This window comes from Pipra filicauda, unplaced genomic scaffold (assembly GCF_003945595.2).
Source record: "Pipra filicauda isolate LSUMZ 115617 unplaced genomic scaffold, ASM394559v2 scaffold281_size1565311_pilon, whole genome shotgun sequence".
Classification (NCBI taxonomy): Eukaryota; Metazoa; Chordata; class Aves; order Passeriformes; family Pipridae; genus Pipra; species Pipra filicauda.
The window spans coordinates 699,826-721,751 of NW_024104400.1; the positions used below are offsets into that span (position 1 = coordinate 699,826).

Here is a 21,926-nt window from a genome sequence, read left to right on the forward strand (position 1 = left end):
AAAAAAACAAGGCAGCTCTCCTCTTAAAGTGTGATGGATGTGCTGCAGTTCTGTAGAACGTTGATCTAAAGCATCACAACCTAAAATAGGGTGGCAAGAGATGGTTTGATGTACTTGTTTGAGGGTTCTGGGAGAACAGAAAATTGTTCATTGTAGTCTTGAGTGATTCCCGGGATGTGGTGACAGAGGACTCAGGGCAGGGCTTCAGTAAACACTTTGTCATGAGGTTGAGGAAAAGGTCAGCCCTACGGCACATCATCTGAACCCTTTCCAGCCCCCGTCAGCATTCCGGATGGGAATGAGCTGTAGTGCTCCAAGGGTCAGGTGAAACCTAGAGGCAGCCAAGATACACACCATGTTGCCCAATGTTTGGGAGTTTTTCTTCCAAAACATTGATTCAGATCCTCCCCAAATACATAGGCATAGGCAGGGCAGGGCTGAAACCCATGGCCTTCGCTGAGTATTAGTCACCACTCGCCCCGAGCTGAACATGGGAAAAAAAAGAACACTCTAAAAATGTCTGCGATGCATTTGGTTTTGTAATGGGATTTACAGGAGAGGGAGGAGGGGGAAGAAGCATTTCTCAATCCCCAAATAGCTGGGTTTTCTTTTATATAAGACTGGAGTACACTGGCATACTGTTCCCTGTGCTTACATACAGCTCCATTTCTTTTTAAGCACTTTTTGGCATAACCTCACTCTTGGGAACAGGTGTTGCTGGACAATAGGCATAAAGTTTACAGAGGAATTACACTTCCTGAGCTCAGGGTGTACAGGCAGAAGCCTGAGGGCTAAACTTGCCTTTTGTGGATTTACATGGTGTTACAGCAGTGACAAAAGTCCCTTCTTGATCTCAGCAAGGGCTCTTTCAGTCGAGTCACATCCGACCTCGGGTTTCTTTGGGTGGAGGTTTCTCTGAGAACTGTACCCTGAGGGGTTACAGCTCTACCACAGGGCATGATTTGAATTTAACACTTCTTTTTTTTTGCTCCATAGGCAGACTTTTTTTCAGACATAACAAGGTTACAAAGGACTTTTTGCATGCACTGGAATATCTAGCGTGGTTGGGCTCAGTTATTTGGCTTCTTAGGGGTAACTACAAATGCCTTGGCACACAGCCTGGTCTGGAGAAGGTTTCTGTAACTATGCCAGCACAGCTGGGGTTTATTATAGGATGGACAATCTTGTCTACCTCTTCAGCTACACAACCACGAGGTAAGTGCTGTCTTTGCTGCCTTCCTTTAGATGAGGTTGGTTCATAGTGAGCTGCAGCCAAAGCTGACTTTTTGCATCCATGTTCAGAAAGAATTGCCTTTCCCCTTGCTTCCCCCAACACTGACCTCACTCTCTACAGGAGCTGACTCAGGATGATATGAAGATGGGAGAAGAGAAGAGAATGGAAACAATTCTCAGCTCTGACAGAATTCAAACTGCTATAAACAATATTAAGGGAATGGTGTACTGGGTTTAAGTAGATCAGTCTGATACAATCATAGAGAGTGCCTGTCTCCATAGGTCTTGTGTGCAAGCAAAGGGGCATTATTTTTCACATTAGGGCTGGGTTCTTTAAAAGGTACTGGAGAAAATAAGCTCTAAATGCTACTGAATCCTTTGAAAATCTTGGTTGCAAGCAGTATGTGCTATTTTTTTCTTCTTCCCTTTCCCTGAATCTCTCTTTTTCTGTCTGAGCAAGCTGACAGACCGTACGTAATCTGTTTAAAAATCATCTTTCCCTTTTCTCAGATCTGAGAGATCTCTCATAATGTTTTACAGTGCAGGCTCATTTAATATCTGTGAAAAAACACAGATAATTCATTAACCCTTTAAATGTCTTTCTTCCTATTTATAACCGATATTGCATAACTTTTATTTCATAGATATTGGTAAGACATAATCTCAAGAGATGCATCTTTAGAGCTAAGTGCAACTTTCTCCTTTAGCTAAATTTCTTTAAGATTCAAAGTAGCCACAGAAACCTGAAATTAATGCTTACAGTTAATCAGTTATTTGCTGTATTTTCTGTGGTGCTTCTGCTCTCAAATAAAACCCATACTTTGTCTTTTTCTTTTTCTTTTTTATTCTTTTTCTTTTTTATTCTTTTTCTTTTTTATTCTTTTTCTTTTTTATTCTTTTTCTTTTTTATTCTTTTTCTTTTTTATTCTTTTTCTTTTTTATTCTTTTTCTTTTTTATTCTTTTTCTTTTTTATTCTTTTTCTTTTTTATTCTTTTTCTTTTTTATTCTTTTTCTTTTTTATTCTTTTTCTTTTTTATTCTTTTTCTTTTTTATTCTTTTTCTTTTTTATTCTTTTTCTTTTTTCTTTACATTTTTCTTTACATTTTTCTTTACATTTTTCTTTTTCTTTAAATTTTTATTTTATCTTGAGTAATCATGACAGAGCAACATAGAAACCATTTCACAGCTCCTGTGTCATGGACGTTTGTTATCTCCCATGGTTCACAATGTTTTGCAATTTCCTTTGGGGACATACATTGTAGCAAAAAGTTAATTTGCCATTTTCCATATTTATACTGCAGTCCAAACATTTTTGTATCTCAGTGAAATTCCTGACTGCAATTTATCAGACCTCAGCAGATGACTGTTAGTCTGATGGTATGGATTGTGTTATAAGACTGTATTGTGTCAGGTACCCTGATAGGAACCACCTTGGTTTCCTTCCAGCCTACAGTGGGACAGATCTCATAGTATAGATAGAGAGCAGTAGATGTGATACAGTTTGATTTTCCTAAGACTTTGCCAGTGTCTGATACATTTCTCCAAAGTATGAACATTTGGATTAATTCAAACTTCTGTAATGGTGAAATAAATGACTTGGAGCACTCTCAAACTGGCCTTGTGTCAATGGAGTCCTACAGGAATCTCCCTTAATCTGGTACTCATTAGTATTTCCATTATTACTTGCATGAGGGGCTAGGGAGGCATGTATGGGAATACTGTAAGACACAGACTGGGGTAGGATTGCAAGCCACTTGACAGGGTCGAGAATTCAAACTGAGCTTGGGAAAATAATGTGGAATAAATAGGGTAGAATTCAGCATCACTTCATCAATGCACCCAGGTGCAGTGCTCTGGTATTAAGTGACTTCATGGCTCACTTAGGGAGATAGAATGAATAGGCAGTAAGTCCATAGAACAGGATCAGAGGGTGGATCCCAGTCTGAACACAAGTTAAATATGTGAAGTTCAAGGGGAAAAAGAGAAAAATGCCTCCCCCAGCTTCAGTAAGCAAGAGCATGGAGCTCTGCTCAGCACTGCCATAGCCCCACCTGGAGCACAGGGCCTGGATTTGGGCACCACGTGCCACCAGTGACACAAAACGTGAAGAACCAGTTATAAAGACTAGAGAGAAGAGACTTGCTACAGGTTTGTAGCTTATCTGAGGAGTTGCTGTAGAAAGGAAAGGTAACTGTCCTCTCCATTCACAGAGGGCTTGTGGAGCAGCTCAGCAATGCTCATCTCTGCTGACTAGGGGAGGAATGTGTGGGCTTTCCCTCGTGGGCAGTGTGAAATGCAGGTTAGAGAAGCTTCAGTCACAAGCATGTCAGGGATAGCTAATCTGGGCACTTGTTGGGACTGACTAACCTGTTCACAGTCTCTTCTGCTCCTATTTCCTGTGATCCCATGCTGACTCCTCATCTCCAGGCTGCTCGGTGTTCTCCCAGTCTGCTCATAAACCAGTTCATTTACCTACTCTGTCACAGAGAGATGAACCATTTAAAATCATAAAAAGGGGGTTTTGGAGCCCCTGTATTCCTCACAGCATCTGTGGCTGAAGAACAGTGAACAGTCAGATATTTCAAGCCTACACAGGACAGCAAAGGATGGGAGGCGACACAAATAGACTTCTGTGATAGAAAAGGAAGTCTGGTATGAAAATCAGTGTGTCAGGGTTTTCAGCAGAACCTTCAGGCCCTGCAACCTCTTACCTCACTTTCAGACTCTTTACAGCCCAATTATAGTTCTGCAGATGGTGTTTATTTTATTGTGCACACACATAAGGGGAGAACCGGGAAGAGCTCTGCATCTTGGTGGTGAAATGCTCCCTGCAGGCATAAATAATGCAACAACTGCTTTTATTATCAGTGTTGTATTAGAAATAGTGTGGCTGTTAGACCTTAATGATGTCTAATAAGATCCAGCAACTGCCTTTAAACTTTTTCTTGGAAATGTGAAGATATTTCTCCTTTTTACAGCACAGATGTCACACGCTGATCCTGAGAAAAGGGATTAGGGTTAAACCACTATCTTTGCAAAGGAGGTACTTCTGGTGGAACCCAGAGTTCAAGTGTTTTGGTGCTTAGGTAGCAAGAAAGAGAAGGCATCAGGTCTCCTGAAGTGCTTGAGCCACATCTCACATCAGCGTCTCTTCCTTGTAATTCCTCTGATAGTAATTGGCTTGGTCCTCAACTACCCTGAATTATCACTGCTGGGAGCATTATTGGAAAAGTGATTTTTTTTTTTAATTATTATTTTTTTTTACAGGCTTGGGGCAACAAAAAATGCTTAAATATCCTCACAAGGACTGCAGAATAATATATCGAAATAGCACATTTCTAATTGTGTTGGGGGAATTGCGGCTTAGATAGCTAAAAGTATTCCTTAGAATTTGCTATATTGCATAAGTGGTGAAAATCAAAAAGCCCAGAAGACAGCAAACAGCTGAAATTAGCTCCAGCTTGTGCCTGAGTGTTATTATGTGTCTCATCTGAGCCATGCAGTGACAGTCATCATAGAAGCTGTTATAATGGCTGTAATTAATGACAAAAGGAACAGAACTGATGTAATTTTCTTATGCTGTTCTTTAGTCCCAGGAGTGCGGGGCTCTTAAGCAGTTTATTAAGGTTTATCAAGCAGGATTCTAAAGAATTTGGTGAGTCTGGTGGAAACAGGGAGGTGCTGTTTCTGAGTTCTGCTGTTCCATGTTTGCTTTGGACCCCAGTAGTCAGCAAAGGCTAATCTCATCCATAAGTTTTGGCAGTTGGCACATGCTGCTCTGTTTTTTCTCTGAGGACTGTGGGACATGTGAGACACACTTCAATTGAAAAATGACAGTTTAATGTGGTTATTTTTAGAAGGAAAAAGAGAAAGAGAAGATACTTGTAATATACAGCAGTGCCTAATTTCTTTCATAACCAATTAAAGTTTTGGCTTCCTCTAGTGACAAAAAAGTTTGGACAATCTCAACCCTCACGGCTCCATTTATCGCTTGTTTATTATTCTGACAAAATAACATTTTGAAAGGAAAAACAAACTAGAAATTATTAATGCTGGAGTTGCCTGGAAGTGGGATACGAAACTTGAGTCTACCCCAGGTCATGTGGAACGTGTGTTACCACTGTGAAGGCCGAGTAGTCAACTGCTGTCAGCCCCTGCAACAGGCAACTGGGTTGATTTACATCAGCTGAAGTGTCAGCCTGAAGGTCCTGTTGCCATTCCACATCAGACCATCCAGGGAGACTGTATGGATCTGTACCCGATGCTGATGAGCATGATCAATTTTCCTCACAGGCACCATTTCTTTTATTCAGATTTTTATTAAGGTCTGTTAATAAGCTTTGAAACGTCTCTAAGTGGAGACACGCGTAAGAAATACTGACAGAATAACAGTGTCTTGTAATGATCAGTTACTTGTTTTCCAAAAGGCATTTAAAATTTCAACTATTACTTAATGAGAAAAGTCTCATGCCAAAAACATAATTTTCTTAAAGAGAGTGGCAGCAGCTCCATGAATTCCATGCCATGAGTTGACTCCAGGTGCCATTGGCAAAACCAGCCTCCAGCTCAGCACTGATGTGGTTCTTTACTCTGAAAATAAGCTCAGCTGGCACTGATTTGTTACAGTCACATCAGAGGGAAGACTGAGAGGTCTTCATGTGCCTGTGGTCTGTAGCCAGGCTTTGATTGCAGTCTTGGTATTTTGGGATCATCATCTATTATCACCAAAGGCCAGTGAGAATCCATGAGGTAAGGAGCACAGCTCCTTATTCTACTGCTCATAGCAAACTGGGAAGCCTGCAGTAGATCTGCAGTCTCCTGCCATTTTGAGGTGAGAGGGAGTTATTTATTCTGCATTTCTAATGCTTGGATGTAAAATCATTTCCACAGTGTTGAAGTTTAGGGTTATTATACTGTGAAAGCAGAATTTCCTACCACTGCTATCGTTTCAGCCAGTCAGGAAGAGCAGTGACTGAGAGGAGAATGTCATGAGCAATCACTGGGTTGAAACCAGCAGGTTCCATATCAGTTTGCTGAAGTGCTGTGTGGGAGGTTCTCTCTGGTACTGTGAGGCCACATATATATCCATTCAGCAAGAACACTGTCTCCAAAGATTTCTTGGTAACAAACACAATACTGCTGCAAAATACACCCGTGTGGCTTTCCTATGCTCTATGATGCTGGTGCTCCTTTTAGTGCCTTGATCTGCAGGGAAAGGGCAAGATAGGGAGGAGCAGGGAGACATCACAGGAAGATCCAGCTGTGCTTTGTTGGGAATCTGCATGTAGATAGAGATGGAGCCAGGAGAGCAATGGGAAAGGAGGAGTGAGTGGTTCTAATAGGAGCTGGTTGAATGAGAATTATGAGACAGAGAATGAAAGGTGTGTTTCACAGACAGGTATTTTCTGCCTCCTTAGGTGCTGTGTGCTTGGGGTCATTGCAGCAACTCAGGCTGTTGCTGAAGGAGGGTTTCCAGCATGTCAGCATGGCAATAAAGAAAGGGCTCAGGGTGTCAGTAATACCATTTCCTGCTGCTTTTCTTGATGGAAAGGATATTGTGATCATTTCTGGAGTGGAGTGTCCAGTAATCTCTGGTTTGTTTTGTCAGGACCTCTGTGAAGACCCCCATCTGTTTGTGAATGGAATCAGCTCCCATGACTTGCACCAGGGCATCCTGGGGAACTGCTGGTTTGTGGCTGCATGTTCCTGCCTGGCTCTGAGGAAATGCCTATGGCAGCAGGTAGGTAATAGATGTGCAAGATGCATGGAATAAAGCTAATAAACCTTGGCTGTTTCCTTGTCTATCAGCTAATATTTTTCCCTCTAGGACTAACAAGTAGTGAATTTTGGTAGATTCAAATCTTCCCTTTCTTTAAAAGTTCATTTCTCTTGTTATGAGACCCCCTCACTCCTCAGTCCCACTGAGTAGCAAAGAACAGATATAACAAAGCTAGAGAGTGCAAGGGGTTCTTTTTATCTCTCTCAGCAGATCAATATGAATTTTATTTTCCTAAAAGATTCCTTGATGCAGGATTACATTTGGACTTTGTACCAAATTCATCCTCTTTTTTCACTGCTTCATTTATTTAGGGTCAAGTGCTCATGAAGCTGAATGCCAGCAGAGTGCATGCTCCAGGGCAGTCTGCCCTCAGAATAAACCTTAACAGAGTGCACTTGCTGAACTCTCCCTTCCATGGTTTCTCAGGTGATTCCAGACTTTAATGAACAAGAATGGGACCCTAAAAACCCAGAGAAATATGCTGGGATTTTCCGTTTCCGCTTCTGGTGCTTTGGAGAATGGACAGAGGTGGTTGTTGATGATCTGCTGCCAACAATGGATGGGAGGTTGATCTACTGCCATTCCAATGTGAAAAATGAGTTCTGGAGTGCACTGCTGGAGAAAGCTTATGCAAAGTATGAGCTCGTTCATTGTCCTTGTAATTCTCAGTGTTGTCCCTTCTATCCAGCTATTTGTTTTGTCTTTCAGTTCTACCAGACTTTCCCTAGGTTTTAAGGTTGCTGCTAGTAGAGAACCTAAGAAAGTCTGAAAACTCCTTCTTTAATCTGCATGGAGGGGTGAATCATAAAGGAGTGCAATGCAGTCAACTGCAGCAGCCCAAAGCCTTAGGGATCCTAGAAACCAGGAAATCTCTATCTGCAATCTGCTGGGGTTTTCTTGTTCTGTTTTGTTTTTGACTTGGTGAGACCCAAATATATTACCTACATTCAATTAGAGCACTTGTAACAGCCTCTTGGTATTTGAGAATGTTCTGTGTTGCCTCCAGGTTGGCTGGATCCTACGAAGCCCTCGATGGAGGCAGTGCTGCAGATGCTATTGTGGATTTCACTGGAGCAGTGGCAGAATCTATTGATCTGGTACAGGGCAAATATGGAGAGATTATTTCTGAGCAGATGAAGCTGTTTGAAGACTTGATGAAAGTGCATAGAAGAGGCGGGTTGATCAGCTGCTCCATCGCGGTATGTGCAGAGAGCTGGATTTTAGGAGTTAGTTGAAATGTTCTGGAAGAAATACTATTATTAGTGTATTAAGTATGTCCTTCATTTGTATGTTTTTGAAAGCTTTGTATGGAGTAATCTACCAAGTTGGCAGTGCTGCCAGCCCACTACAGCTCTGGGAGCCACTAAATACAATCACAAAACTGCAAAGCTGCTTGTGCTGCCACTTTGCTGTGGGTCTGAAATGCTGTTCTTTCTCAATGGTCACAGTTGTGTACTGACCCGAGGTTAATCCACCTAGAATGCCCTAATTTACAGGCCAGATGGCAGCGTTCACTTTCTTTATTCCTTAGGGGAATCTGTTTAGAGAAAGCAGTTCTGCTGACACCGAACTGCTGAGACTCCTTGACCTTAGTTGTGATGGTGCAGCCAGTGTAACACACTGGAGCTGAGCTGAAAGGCTGAGCTCACCTGGTTATTTGGGTAGTACTGTTTGCTAATAACCTCCCCATTAGAATTAACCAGTAAAACTTGTCTACACTGGCTCATGTGAGGCAGGTAACTCGGGTGCCTACATTAGGGGGCCAGGACCCTGAGGCTCCCTTAGTAGAGAGGGGATGGCTTCTGTGGTAGCAGCTCCCAAAGGGTTTTATATACTTCACAAATCACAGGCAGCCAAGGGCCCTGCACTGCCCCTTGCTATAGGAGGGAAACCAGTGACAACTGGGCTTAACTCCTCTTCTGTCTAAGTCTGCAATGTCAGGCCATGACTGGGTAGTGCTGAAATTCTCACCTTGCCTGAAGCTCTTACCACACGTGGAGGGCTAACAAACTGCCTGAATGTTTCCTGAAAGATTGCCTTTTAAATGAGTTTTAAAGTGCAGCCTGCAGGAAAGGGATCATTCTCTAGGAGCTGCAGGGTTGGCACTTAGCATCTTCTTCCCATGCCCCCTGCTTCCAGTTTAAGACTTTGGCTAAGGCTGATCTTTTGTGGACTTAGTTAAATCACTTAAACACTTTGCTGTACTTTCCACATCTGTGAAATGAAGGTCATAGTGTAGCACTTCACATACTAGTATTAAGTGCTTAACACTAGTTAAGTGCTACAGCAATAGTGTGGCACAAGTGTGGATCCCAAAGTGCTGCTGCATTCAGAAATTCTCGTGAGTCTCATGGTAGTCGTGGAGTTGTCTAGAACAACAGAAAAGCAGCTGTGTTTGGAGGTGCTTGAGCACATTTGGCCGTCCCTGGCTGTGCTCTGCCCTGTGCCAGTGCCACGATACCAAAGAAGAACACATGGTACCTCCTGGGAGATTAATTTGAACAAAACCTTCAAGGTCTTTGGTTTTTGTTTTACCTTTTTCATAAGGTCTGAATTTTTGTTTGAAAGAATTCCATTCAATTTGCTCAGACCAGCCTGGCAGACCAGACTTCCTGGTGTGAATTGCTGTTGTAAACATTGTTTCTGGAATGATAGGTTGCTCCCAAATGCTAAGGCAGTTCTGTTTCTTAAGGTGTATCTGGTGAGGAGATATGCTAAGTTTGTATTTTAAAAAGCAATTAATTAGGCAGTTGTAACACTTTCACTTCTTCCTGGCATTATGTGTCTGTCTGTCAAATTAAACACAAATGCTTCTAATCATTGATTACAGAGGGGCATTTCCTATGTTTGTCTACATTTGTCAGTTTTTGATGTATTATACACACAATGAAGCTTGCTAGGTGCAGAATATTTAATACTCAAGTGGCTTTGTTGCTGCCTTACAAGCGTGTCACCATTTTCCTTGGATCACAAAATAGCCCTGAGCATCACCGTTTAGAAATCTGAACAGACACTAGATATTTAAATAAATAAATAAATAAATAGATAAATAAATGCCTCTGGAAGGAGGTGGGAAAGGCAGCCCAGCAGTAAGAAAAGCCTGGGGGTAATAAAGGCAGCAGGAGAAGTTACAGACTCCCATGCTGTCAAGGACTCTATGTTTGCTTTTAGTTGTGAAAAATGCAAGTGAAAGTGTTACTCTGGAGAAAGCCCAAACCCACTGGAAATGTTAGCCAGTCTCCATGTAACACATGAGCTGATTCTTTGGGAGCTGTTGTTGGTGAAAGGCAAAGAGGGCTTGGTGAGACTCTCACAGTTGCCGGACCATCTGTCAGTTCCAATTTGATATAAATTTCTCATTCTCCCCTTTTTTTTTTATTTTTTTTTTTTTTTTTATTTTTTACCTTTAGGAACTGAACATTCTTATATCAGTGCAACTCTTGCTTTAGGAGAAGGACTCTGTTTAGACCAGTTAAATTTTTAAATGGGTAAAAATGTCTGCTTAGTATAACTCTTATAAGTCCTTGTTGATATTGAAATATTTATATATTTATTATAATTATTACTGTATAATGATAAACAATAAATAATATATTTATATTTAAATATTTACATTAATACCACTAAGAATAATAACTCTTGCTCTCTTTGCCACAGCAAAGGCTTGATTGATCATTAATTAGGTTATTACAAGTTTGCACATAAGGATCTGCACTGAGTCAAATCTTGCTTCCTTGCTGTCCAAGGGAGTGAGTGTCTTCAGGCCCAATGGGTTATAGTCCAATATAGATAAGAGAATCTCTAGCTATGGCTCAGTGCAAGGATGCCCATGCTGGCTCCAGTGAGGATGTGAAGAAGCCAGAGGCAGGACAATTTGGATTGTTCCTGGCTCAGAAGAAGGGTTATAACACTGGCACAGCTTTATTTTCTCCACTGTCCTGCCTGGCCTGTGTTGCTCAGAAGCAGCATTGTGCTGGCTTTGTAAAGGGCCAGTCCTTCAAAGCAGCTCCAACATCTTTATATGATACTGCTTTTCTGGGTTTAGATTAGGAGATTTGGATGCATTAAATGAAATTGTCGTATTTTTCAGAACTTGACAATTTTTATGTATTCTTAGATCAGCTTCTGGTCAGGCCTAGGTCATCCATCAGGACAGTTTACTGCCTGATCACTGCTGGAAACTAGGCATGCATGGGTGAAGTTCATGAGGAGCAAACCCAGCTCCTAAATAAACCTGCAGATCTGCCCGTTGCCAAGTAAAGAGAGGTACAGGACAGGTTTGAAAAATGGATAGAAAGATTTATTGCCTGTGACCTCTATTTTTATATATCAGCAGTAGTTCTTCTGGGATATCAAATTGACTCCAACACAGACACAGCCATTGGACTCATGAGCTCAATTCTTAGGCCCTACGGAGCGTCCAGCTGAGGATACCACTGGACAGCCTGAGCACAGTCACCAATATCCAGAAGAGTAATTTTGTAAAGATTACAAGATTTTGGAATTCTTTAACTCTTGGGGACAGGAAGAGACAAAATGGCTGTAGCAGGCAGGATTCCCCTAAGCTCTGGGTTTCTGCCTGGTAGGAATTGTCCAGCAGTATCCTGCACAGCACCAGACCAGCGAGCCACTGTGAACCCCAGTGCTGTTATTTTCCTGGACAGTCAAATCACTTGGGAAGGGAATGGAAAACAAGCCTTCCTTATCTTTCCCCTTGACCTTGTAGCTCTCGAGTCCCTCAGTGATTTGAGTTCTACTTTTTAATTGTCATTCTTTGTGCTCCAGGTGTCCTCTGGCCGTGCCAGTGAGGTGGAGACAGAGATGGGGCTTGTTGTTGGCCATGCCTACTCGGTGACTGGAATTCGGAAGCTGCGCCTTGGAGAAAGGCTCGTGTTCTCTTTTAAGGCAGAAAAGCTGTTCATGATCAGGCTGAGGAATCCTTGGGGAAAAAAAGAATGGAACGGAGCTTGGAGCGACAAGTAAGTGCTGCAAATCCAGTGTCAAAGGAATGAAACTGTGCTGGGGCCACTGGACGAGAGATACGTGGTTAAACACTGTTCAGACACAGCCATCCTCAGTGACAGCTGAACCTCTGTGCCATCTCCTCCCAAGCAGAGCATTCCCTGACAAAATGAGCACATGCTGGAGGAGCTTAGGGCTTCCTGGACCTTAGTTTGCTGTATACACCATTGTTCTGGCACACTTGGCACATGGGCTGAAAAACAGCCCACAATTAAGGAGATGAGTCAAGAACGTGAGGCTTGTTCCCAGCTTCACCACTGAGTTTGTGACTCAGTTTCTTGTCTGTAATTGCCAGCTGCTGGAGGTGCCATAAGTCTTTCATTCTTAGATAATTTAAGTGATTGGTGAAAAATGCTGTAAAATTGCTACATTTGTGATTTCTTGAATTATTTTCTAATGAATTTTCATGTGGTCTTAGCAGTCCCCTTTACAAGCAACAGAAATGATCGCTGGAGGGGATATATTCCATCACAGGTGATTTGTACATGAAAAACGTGTTACAGTTCGTATTAATTTCTTACATCCTATATTTTAGCTAGCAGAAATCTATTACTTTCGAAGAGATTGGTCCAGGTGAAATGCAAAGAATGCACAGAAGAGCTACTGTGTCCTTTTTTAACTTAAACCCTTGGGCTTCTCCACTGACTTGTGTGTGTCTTGGCACAGCTGCCACTCATGCCAGTGGAAGCACTGAGGACTCTGAGGTTGGACCATGGCTTTTGGCCTCACAGAATTAAACTGACAATTTCCAAATGGGTTAAGAAAATGTCTGTTATAGTAAACAACCTCCCTTCCCTCCTGCCAACCACCTTCAACTTTAGCCTCCAAGTACTTTTGGAAAGGGAATGAGGAATTGTGGCTCTGTTTGTCCGATGTAAGACATCAGGGAAGGGGCTCACGCAGCCTATTGTTGGATTTCAGCACGAGACTGATGCGTTTTGGGTCTGTGCTCCCCTGCAGTCAGTGGAAGAGGCAGGTGCCTGCAAGGCAGAGCACTAAGCTCATGCAGGCAGTGAGGTGTCTGTGCAGTGCAGTGTTCCTCTGGAAACTGGACACTAGGCTCACGCTCCAGCAGTTGCTTCTCAAAGGCTCTCTGGGGAAATCTCAAGCCTGTTTATTAAGGTGATTAAAAGACAAAGAGAATACACTGGTCTAAGTGAAGCATCCAATAATCTCCTGAGGAGGAGAACCAGATTTCATTTGAAGGGCCTTCAGGGAATGGATTCAATCTCCTATGACCTTCCAAACCAGCTGTTTAAGTGTTTAAGCATCCTAATGGAGAGTGTAATAAAGGAAATCAATAAGGTTCTGCTCTAGTTGTGCCAATTTCCCATTAATCTCTTCCTTTTTTAGTAGCTTTCAAATCAATTAATGGTTTAAAACTCCTCCTGCAAGCCTCACATTTTCTTCCTGAATATCATCTGCCTTTTCAGTACTCCAATGTTACTTTCAAAACAAGGGGCCATGAGAGATTTTTACTTCTAATTTTTTTCCAAGTGATAGCATTTATTAATCATCTTTGTTGTTCTCTCTTTTTTTTTTAATTCTTTTTTTTCCCCTTTTAGTTCTGAGGAGTGGAAGAAAGTCAGCGATTCAGAACGCAAGAGCTTAGGGCTCGTTCTGGAGAATGATGGGGAGTTCTGGTGAGTAGCAGAGATGTGAAGGGTTTGGAGACACTAGCTACAGTGAGTAATAAATCTGCCATTTAATAGCTGCAAAACAATTTTCCCAAATGAATAAGATTATCCAGTCCTGGCACAAGCTCTGTTTCTTTTAAAATCTCAAGGGATGAGAGAGAAGAATAGAAAAAGCAGATTAAAAACTAGTAGAACAAAATTAGTAGCTCTTAGTAAATATAAGTTTCAAATGCCCTCGAATTCTATTACCTATATTTAGGACATTCACTCAATCCAGACAACACATGCTGGTTTACATGACAAAATTCCAGGTATTGAACACACAATCAAACCTGTTCACTGACTGCTGTGCCTGAGTTATCTATAAATAGAATTGCAGCCAATGAATTTTGATATTTGTTGGTGTTTTCCAACATGGGCATGAGGAGCATTCATTACCTACAGAATCTCTAAAATTCTATTAATTTTCACTTTGCTTAAAGACCAAATACTTAGTCCAGCAACTTCTTCAGTAGATCGTCAATACTGCATCAAGTGTGCTGGCAGTGCTCAGTATGAAAAGCCTTCTGCTGGCTTTGTCAGAACTGGCAACCTCAGAGTTTGGCTCTGGGCCATTAATAAGCCAAGGCATGATGGTAGTTCAGAGATCCCAAGCTGTTGGGGGAGGTGAATGTTTTTTAACTGCCCTGCAGTCCAGCCCGTTGCTTCAGCAGGCACAGGTTGCAGCAGTGAGATGGTGCTACATAAAAGCTATGTCCAGAGCACAGAGATTTGAGTTGTGCTCAAGGACAGATGTGACAATAAGGACCGTAATAATGAGGAGTGGATCATGCTTTGGTTGCAGGTGATCTCTTTTGCCCTTGCAAAATATATGTTACCAAACCCAGCTTGGTAGATACAACCTGTCCTCTAGGCTTAGGAGATGCAACAGAACAGATCCAGACCTGACCAAACACACTAAGTGATATTTCTCTAAATTAAGCTCTAAGAATGTGTGATTGTGGCTTCACAAGTATTTCCACATGCAGAGCTTCCCACTGGATCAGTTTGTCCTCTGGACAGCTGAGCAATGCCTCCTTTTAAATTACTGGAAGATTTTGTGTGTTATTTTGGCTCTTTGCACGAGTATCACAGTTTATTTTTAAATAAACCACTACTTTCCTGGTGTCCCATGGAACAGGATGACGTTTGAGGACTGGTGTAAGAATTTCACAGATGTGGACATCTGCCGGATTGTGAATACCTCCTACTTCAGCATCCACAAGACCTGGGAGAAGAAAATGATGCATGGGGCTTGGACAAAAAATTCAGAGCCCCTGCTAAATCGCTCTGGTGGCTGCTTTGATAACAGAGAGACCTTCCTTCAGAATCCCCAGGTGGGAACCCCTGTATTTTGTGAGGCACTGAAGTGTGTCCGCTTGAGCTGGGGCTTCTGAAGTATCCACCCTATTTAGGAGTTGGCAATGAGTACTTGGCAAAAAACCTGATTGCCAGTGTCTGTCCCCTGGGAGTGTGCTGTGCTTCAGTGATTTCTGTGAAATCTCTCAGTAGTTGAGATATTTGTTTGGGACTGATCATGTTTGGGGCTGATGAGTCAAACACACCAGGATTACTGACGTCCTTCCTGGACTTCTTTTAGTTTACCAGTTGTAGAAAGGCAACAAGTCTGATTTTCCAATGACAGAGCTTCATTCATTTAACACCCTTAAACAGCCTGAGGATTTGATCCACTGTATTTAGTTAGTATTCCTTGGCATTAATCTAAGATTCTGAAAGTATCTGGTCTCTTACCCCAGCTCACCCTCTCATCAGCATTTCAGAATTTTCCTTGTCTCATCCTACCTGGTAATTTCAAGCTATTCAGTTTATCCATTCATCCATTCCAACTCCATTTGTCGTCTTCCTGCCCTTCTCCATGTGGTATGTTTTCATCCCAGCACATGCAAATTCAGGCATAAAACTCCATTACTGTCAATGAGAGCTGAGCACTTACTGTGTTAGTTATTACTTTGAAAATTGCCCTTTCTCTCTAGATTAATTAAAGATGTTTTTGTATCTGCTTCTCTGCACTTTCAAGGGAGGTTTCTGCCTGCACCCCTCTGTTTTCATAGCAGGATACTGGGCAGTGCAGCCTCTGCTGTTCAGATCAGGAGTGAATCTCAGACTCCCAGCTCATCCTGCCATGTAGGTGTAGATGCAGAAGCAGTTCTTCACTGCTCTGTCTTCTGTCAGCGCCTCATTCCCAGAGGTGTTCCCCTGTATGATTCTGGATGTATTCCAAGTGCTTGTCTGAGTCTCATTTGTAAGTGTTTAGCTGCCACAGAAAACACATTACAGTTCAGTGCGTGCCTGATGCAATGGAAGTGCTTTTTATTCCATTGTTATCTCTGGGCTAGTTGATTAAAAGGCTCTTTATAGCAATGCTGGAACACAATTGTATTATCTGCCATTATAAATTACTGTGGCACACACCACCATAATCTAGAGACAATTCCTGTCCGTCCTCCCTGAGTGAAACGCCTGACACTGAGGCCTTCTGTAGAGTTTACCTGTACAGAGAGGGATTGTGACACTTCCAGTCCCTTTTGATAAGGGAATTTAAGCCAAATATAAGTGTATTCCTACAGGCACCTGCTGGCTTTTAGATCGTTACCCATTAAGACAGCTGAAATGTCCTCAGAAGTAAGATCACAGTTGCAGAGCTCTCATCAGACCAAGAGAGCTCTCTTGGTTCCTCTTGTTTCCCTCCTGTACCTCCATTTGCCCTGGAACACTCTGATCAGGTAACATTGCATATGGTTCAACAGAGACATGAATTAAAATGTGCCTTACTAGGTGTTGCAGCATATTCCCCCTTGTCCTATCACTAGGATTACATTTTCAGTGTCTTTGATACTTTTGGTTTAAAGATCCTCACTATTAGCATTACTTTTCAGCTGGGAATTGCTGGGAATACCTGTTATATGAAGAACTCTCCTCCCATCCCCAAATACATTTCTATTTGCCTCACTGGATGCACATATTTCCTTGGTGATGGCTTTATCCTCAGTATCCTGGGGCATTTTTAACAGCTCACTCTCTTCTCTCTTCTCTTAGTACATCTTTGATGTCAAGAAGACTGAGGACAAAGTGTTGGTCTCGTTACAACAGGAGGATCGCCGCAAATACAAGAAAGAAGGGAGAGGAGACAGCATCCCAATTGGCTTTGAAATATTCAAGGTAGGCAGCCACCTGCACTCCTGGTGCAGAGTTTGTTCAGTCCTGCTTCACCCTGGCCATGAGATCTTTGGCAGATAGAGCCACGGTTCCCGTGGTGTCTGGCTCTCCACTCAACACGAGCTTCGCATGGGCACTGCACTCTGTCAGCAGAGCTGACATTACACAGACTATTGGAACTAAATTGAACTTAGTTCAGTTCAAAGTCTATTTGAACTAAAGGAACGTAAGTGATTTTTCCCTTTTGTAAAAGAATGTTAAGTGCTTTTCCTACCCCAAGCTTTCAAGAGAAAGGCAAAATAGTATTAATGTTTGAAACATGGAGGGGTGTTTTTCTTCTTCTCACCAAAGGCTTCTGCCTCCATTTCATCAGCAAATGCAGCTAAGTGAATGAGGTTGAAAAGACTGCCATTTTTCTGTTGCCACTTAGAAAAAAGAATGTTTTCAAAAGCTGGAGTAGTGAGTGGGAAATCAATATATGAGAAAAGGAACCACAGGGATCCCAAAAGGTAATTTAATTGCACTCTCAGGGCAAACTGATTAAAATGAAAATACCTGAACTTAAGAAGGAAGGAAGCAAAGAAACAGCTATTTTTCTGATTTTTTTACTGAGGATTTGGATAAATCCTATCATCTGCTGCTACAGTTAGTGGGACTATACTATGGTTCTACTGTAAAAAAATGTCAATTTTAAACAGTCAGTTAGAGCTGCTGACATCTACATCACACCTATTCATTTGAAAATCACCTGTTAACCACAGATATTGAAAAGTGTCATTACAGAAAGTGGCATAATTTACCTTGCCTTGCTCATGCCTGTATATCTAATTTGGAAAGGCTTGGAAAAGAAAATCACGCCTTCAGAAAAGTATCTATCTTTACTTCTGTTGAATAAGTTTTCTATTTCAAAAATGTTCTAACTCACCAGGCTCATTAACAAGACTAAAGGCCTTGGGAAGAGAACTGCCAGAAAAGAATGTAGGGCTGCCTTTGCCCTCAAGAGCTGCTTAAGAAATAGGTTTATATTTTAACTGTACTGTGGCAAATACCAGTCCCCTGGAGAGGATGTTAATAGTTAAGGACAGCTTCAGGGCTTAGAACAAAACATAAATGGTTATTTTGTGTTTTTTTTTTTTTTGTATTCAGAAAAGGGCAGCGAAAATACGGGTGTGTGCACCTGGATTGAGAGCCTGCTGTGAAAGGCTGGAATGTTCTTTTCATCCTAGAGAAAGGAGGCAGAGGAATCTCAGCCTGTCTGAGACACCCAAAGGTCTCCAGTGAACTTGGTGGTTGTTCTCACTGGAGTCTTGGTCTGCCAGGGAGTGGTGGGGGAGAGAAGCCTCTGAAACATGAAGTCCAGCAGGTTCCTATAGCCTCAGAAACCTTCCTGGCACTTCCCCTGTGTGTGTGGGGAGACTGTTTTTTGCACAGTAATGCCGTTTTTCAGAGGTGCTGGGTTTTGTAAAGCCATTTAGGCTTTTGGGGAGTGCTTTGGGGGCACCCCTGCTACGAGTGAGGCCTTCTCGGGGGTAGTGGTGGGTGTGTGCGCAAAGGGCCTCCTTTGACGCAGGACATAAACATCACATGCCAGAGATTCACCCCTCGGGCCTCCACAAACGTAACTTCCTGGGCTATGGCCTCCTCCCCTCAGCCTTGTTTTCAATCCCCTGGCAGGAGCCTTGCACAACTCTCTACAGTAGCAACGTTTTAAAGGCAAATAAAAGAGTCCAATTCCTCAGGGGCACTGGGGTGCCCATCCGGGCTGTCTCTGCCACAGCTTCAGTGGGTGAAAAAACATTTGCCAACCGATTTGCCTTTGTTGCACGTTGTGTTTTCCGACCGTGAAAGGCTGTGTGATGTTGATGCCAATTTGTGCCCCAAAGAAGGCGCAGAGAAACTGCTCAGAGACAGAATTTTCAGTCTATAAGCAGGAGGTATTTATTTTTATGGCCGGGGAGCAGCCAGGTCGCCCTGGACAAACTACTCCGTCGAGAAACTTACAATTGAGCTTTTTATACACTTTTTGCCAAGCAATTGCATCACATATTATGAATATTCATTACATTGCAACGTATACTTTTAATATTCATAACAGGCGGAGTTGAGGCGGAGTTAGAGGCGTGGTCTTTAATTTGGGGAGAACTTCGGTGGTCGTTCCTGTCCTACTTCATCATGAACTCAGTGTCCTTTCATCATCATCTTCATAAACTTTTGAACCTTCCCTAATTTGGGTAGTTTCCTTGTGCATTCGGCAGGGATTTTCAGTATCTGGCAAGAGTACCTGATTTCTTGGCTTGTCCCTTTTCTTATCTCCCTTTGTTTTCTTCCATATGTCCTTTTTTGTGTGTGCTAGCATTTCTAGTTCTTCCCGTTCATGCTCATGTTCCCTCATGTCAGAGTGTCCTGTATTCTAGTGAATTTATTGCCTCCACTATTTCTTAATACTAAGTTTTCTATGCCTTGCTCAAAGCCTGCATCTTGTGTTTAACTCTCTCTAATCCTCACATTGCTCTACTAAATTCACTTGCCAGGTTTTACTGGCTTCAATGTGCAGGGAGAATCCTGCCTGTTAGCACTGCTATCCCTCCTTCCATTAATCCCCATCCTGCCCTGTGGCTGTAGGTGGAGGATAACAGAAGCTATCGGCTGCACAAGCTCACTGTGCAGGAGAGAGTGGCCACGTCTCCGTACATCAACACACGCACTGTCTTCTTGAGGAGGATCCTTCAGCAAGGCCGCTACGTCCTCATCCCAACCACCTACCATCCGGGCATCACCACAAAGTTTATCCTGAGGCTCTTCACAGACGTGCCATCCAAACTCAGGTAGGCTGCACCCACAGCTACAGGAGATCTTTGCTAGCACTCACTGGCTGCACCTCCTTGGGAGTGGTTGCCTGGTTGTGCTCAAACGCCCCTGACTCACTCGTTCATATTGCTCCAGAACTAGGCCAGGGCTTGAGACAGTCAGGTCACCTCTGGGAATCTCCGGGATCACTGGGGTTTGTACATGGTCAGGACATTTTTAGTTAGGGACCTCATGGACAATTCAGTTTGGGTCTTTTGAATTTTTAGTTTGGCTTTTGCGGTGGCCTCAGTTGCAGGTCAGAACGCCGAGCACTGGTGTTCATGTTTACAGCTGATATTGTTTGTTTCTGGGACCATCTCCTTTGAAACCAGTGGTCGCTGTGAGGGTAAAACCAGTGTTTCATGAAACCAGGCCCACTGAATTTTTTTCTTGCTATGATACTATCTTCAAATATTTAAAGGGGTTTTTTCACCCCATTTGCTGCCACATCTTATAGAAACTTCAGAGAAATGAAGTAAGGAGAATGTGTAAATAGAACCCCCATGCAGTCAAACGCACACTGCTGACATTTGTGCTACACAATACAATCAAGCTGTGCAAAGATAATGCGAATTTGCTTTACTTTGGTTTTCTCTATTTTTATTTCTTACATCTGTCATTTCTCCACCACAGAATTCCAAAATGGCAGATGAGGAAAAAAGTACGAATCTCATGTTCTAAAAATGCTGAATTTCCACAACAGTTGATTGTTTACTTGATGTTCTTCTGCTTCAGTTGCTTTCCCCACTATTTTTCAGGGAGCTGAAGGCAGATAAGCCTAAAATGACATGTTGGAGTCTTCTTTGTGGCTATCCACGCAGAGTCACCCAAATCAAAGTTCACTCTGCAGAGGGTTTACAGAAGCAAGACAGATCGGGCGGTAAGTGGAAAGTGAACCTGGAAGAGTGGAAGGGGCTTTCCAGTCCTCTAAAGATGATTTAAATTGATACATAAGCAGTCAGAAATTATCCAAACAACTGAGGATTTATGGGATTTTTTTTCATCATGTTGTAAAATCTACTCCAGAGGAGAGATCAGATGAATATGGGGATGCAAAACAGCAAGTGTTATGTCCTGGCACCCACTGAGTGATGACTGAATGTACTTTTCACTGGGAAAGCCACTTTCTGTCAAGTGTTGTTGTCTCTGTGGGAAGAGATGCAGAAAATGGACTCAGTTCATATTTCTTGGTAATTTTCTTGAAAAACAAGAGCCACAAACACCACAACCAAGCAAGATGAGGTTTGGCTCCCTGTTCTCAGCCAGGCAGGGTGGATGGGTGAGAGCGAAGGGGCTTTATGTGACAAGAGCAGCAGAGCAGTGCATTGGAAAGAGTCAGCATGTTCCTGCCCTGTGGTGGACATTTTCTTTTTTGAGAATGGATTTTTTTGCTTTTAAAATTCCTTAAACATTTTTCTCTAATGTTCCCTTCAGTAAAACAACCAAAGCCAATTTTCCACCCTTGGCATTGCACAGTCTTTAGCACAATTACAGAGCTGACAAGATCCAATTGGAACCAACTGCCTGTAGATGCCAAAGACCAGGCTTCAGCTCAGAGCGTTGTGAGATTTGGTGCATCAGGACACAGACCCTCAGGAATATACACACAATGTGTAATAGATATTTTAACCACACCATAGTCAAATACCTTTAGGACCCAGTACTATCACACACGGTCAGGTTGAACTGAAACATATTCTTCCACTTTGGTTTCAACAACCAGTGTTGGGCTGATGATTACCCTGACAGAACTGAAAAGGTATGTAAAGAACAGTCTGTTGGAAAGGGACCCAGATGTTTCCTGTTGAAACCTAAGCAAAATTTCTGCTTGATTATTCTATCTGCTGAAAAAGTGAATAATTGGATCAAGTGATACTATTTGGGAATTAGTATTCAATCCATCAAGTGGCTGAAGAAATATCAGTCTATCATTGTCATTTTTTCTGAAGTGTTTCCATTTCCCTGTGTGAAACACTGTACTAGTTTTAAATCTGTCAGAAACATACAGGGATGTGAACACAAAACCTAGATGAATCTTATTGTTTGACATTGAATAAAACTTCACCAAAAAAAGTTAAAATACTTTCTTTTTGTATCAACATAAAGCTTTCAAGTAAAAGCCTTTGCCTCTTTTCAGCCTGAAATTCCAAATCTCATCCATTCAGAGAGCTCTGAAGGAGAGCTGAGTTAC

The 21,926-nt window shown here is 42.3% G+C and overlaps 1 protein-coding gene across 1 annotated transcript in view; it reads left to right on the forward strand.

The window, feature by feature from the left end:
* LOC113986826 (calpain-5-like) overlaps positions 1-21,926 on the forward strand; it is a 45,603-nt gene that overhangs the window by 16,249 nt on the left and 7,428 nt on the right. The window contains exons 3-11 of the mRNA XM_027718868.2: positions 6,843-6,974; positions 7,440-7,648; positions 8,020-8,212; positions 11,799-11,992; positions 13,601-13,678; positions 14,853-15,048; positions 16,769-16,891; positions 19,511-19,713; positions 20,494-20,615. Of these exons, the coding sequence (XP_027574669.1) occupies positions 6,843-6,974; positions 7,440-7,648; positions 8,020-8,212; positions 11,799-11,992; positions 13,601-13,678; positions 14,853-15,048; positions 16,769-16,891; positions 19,511-19,713; positions 20,494-20,615 (1,450 nt within the window). The remainder of the gene's footprint in view (positions 1-6,842; positions 6,975-7,439; positions 7,649-8,019; positions 8,213-11,798; positions 11,993-13,600; positions 13,679-14,852; positions 15,049-16,768; positions 16,892-19,510; positions 19,714-20,493; positions 20,616-21,926) is intronic.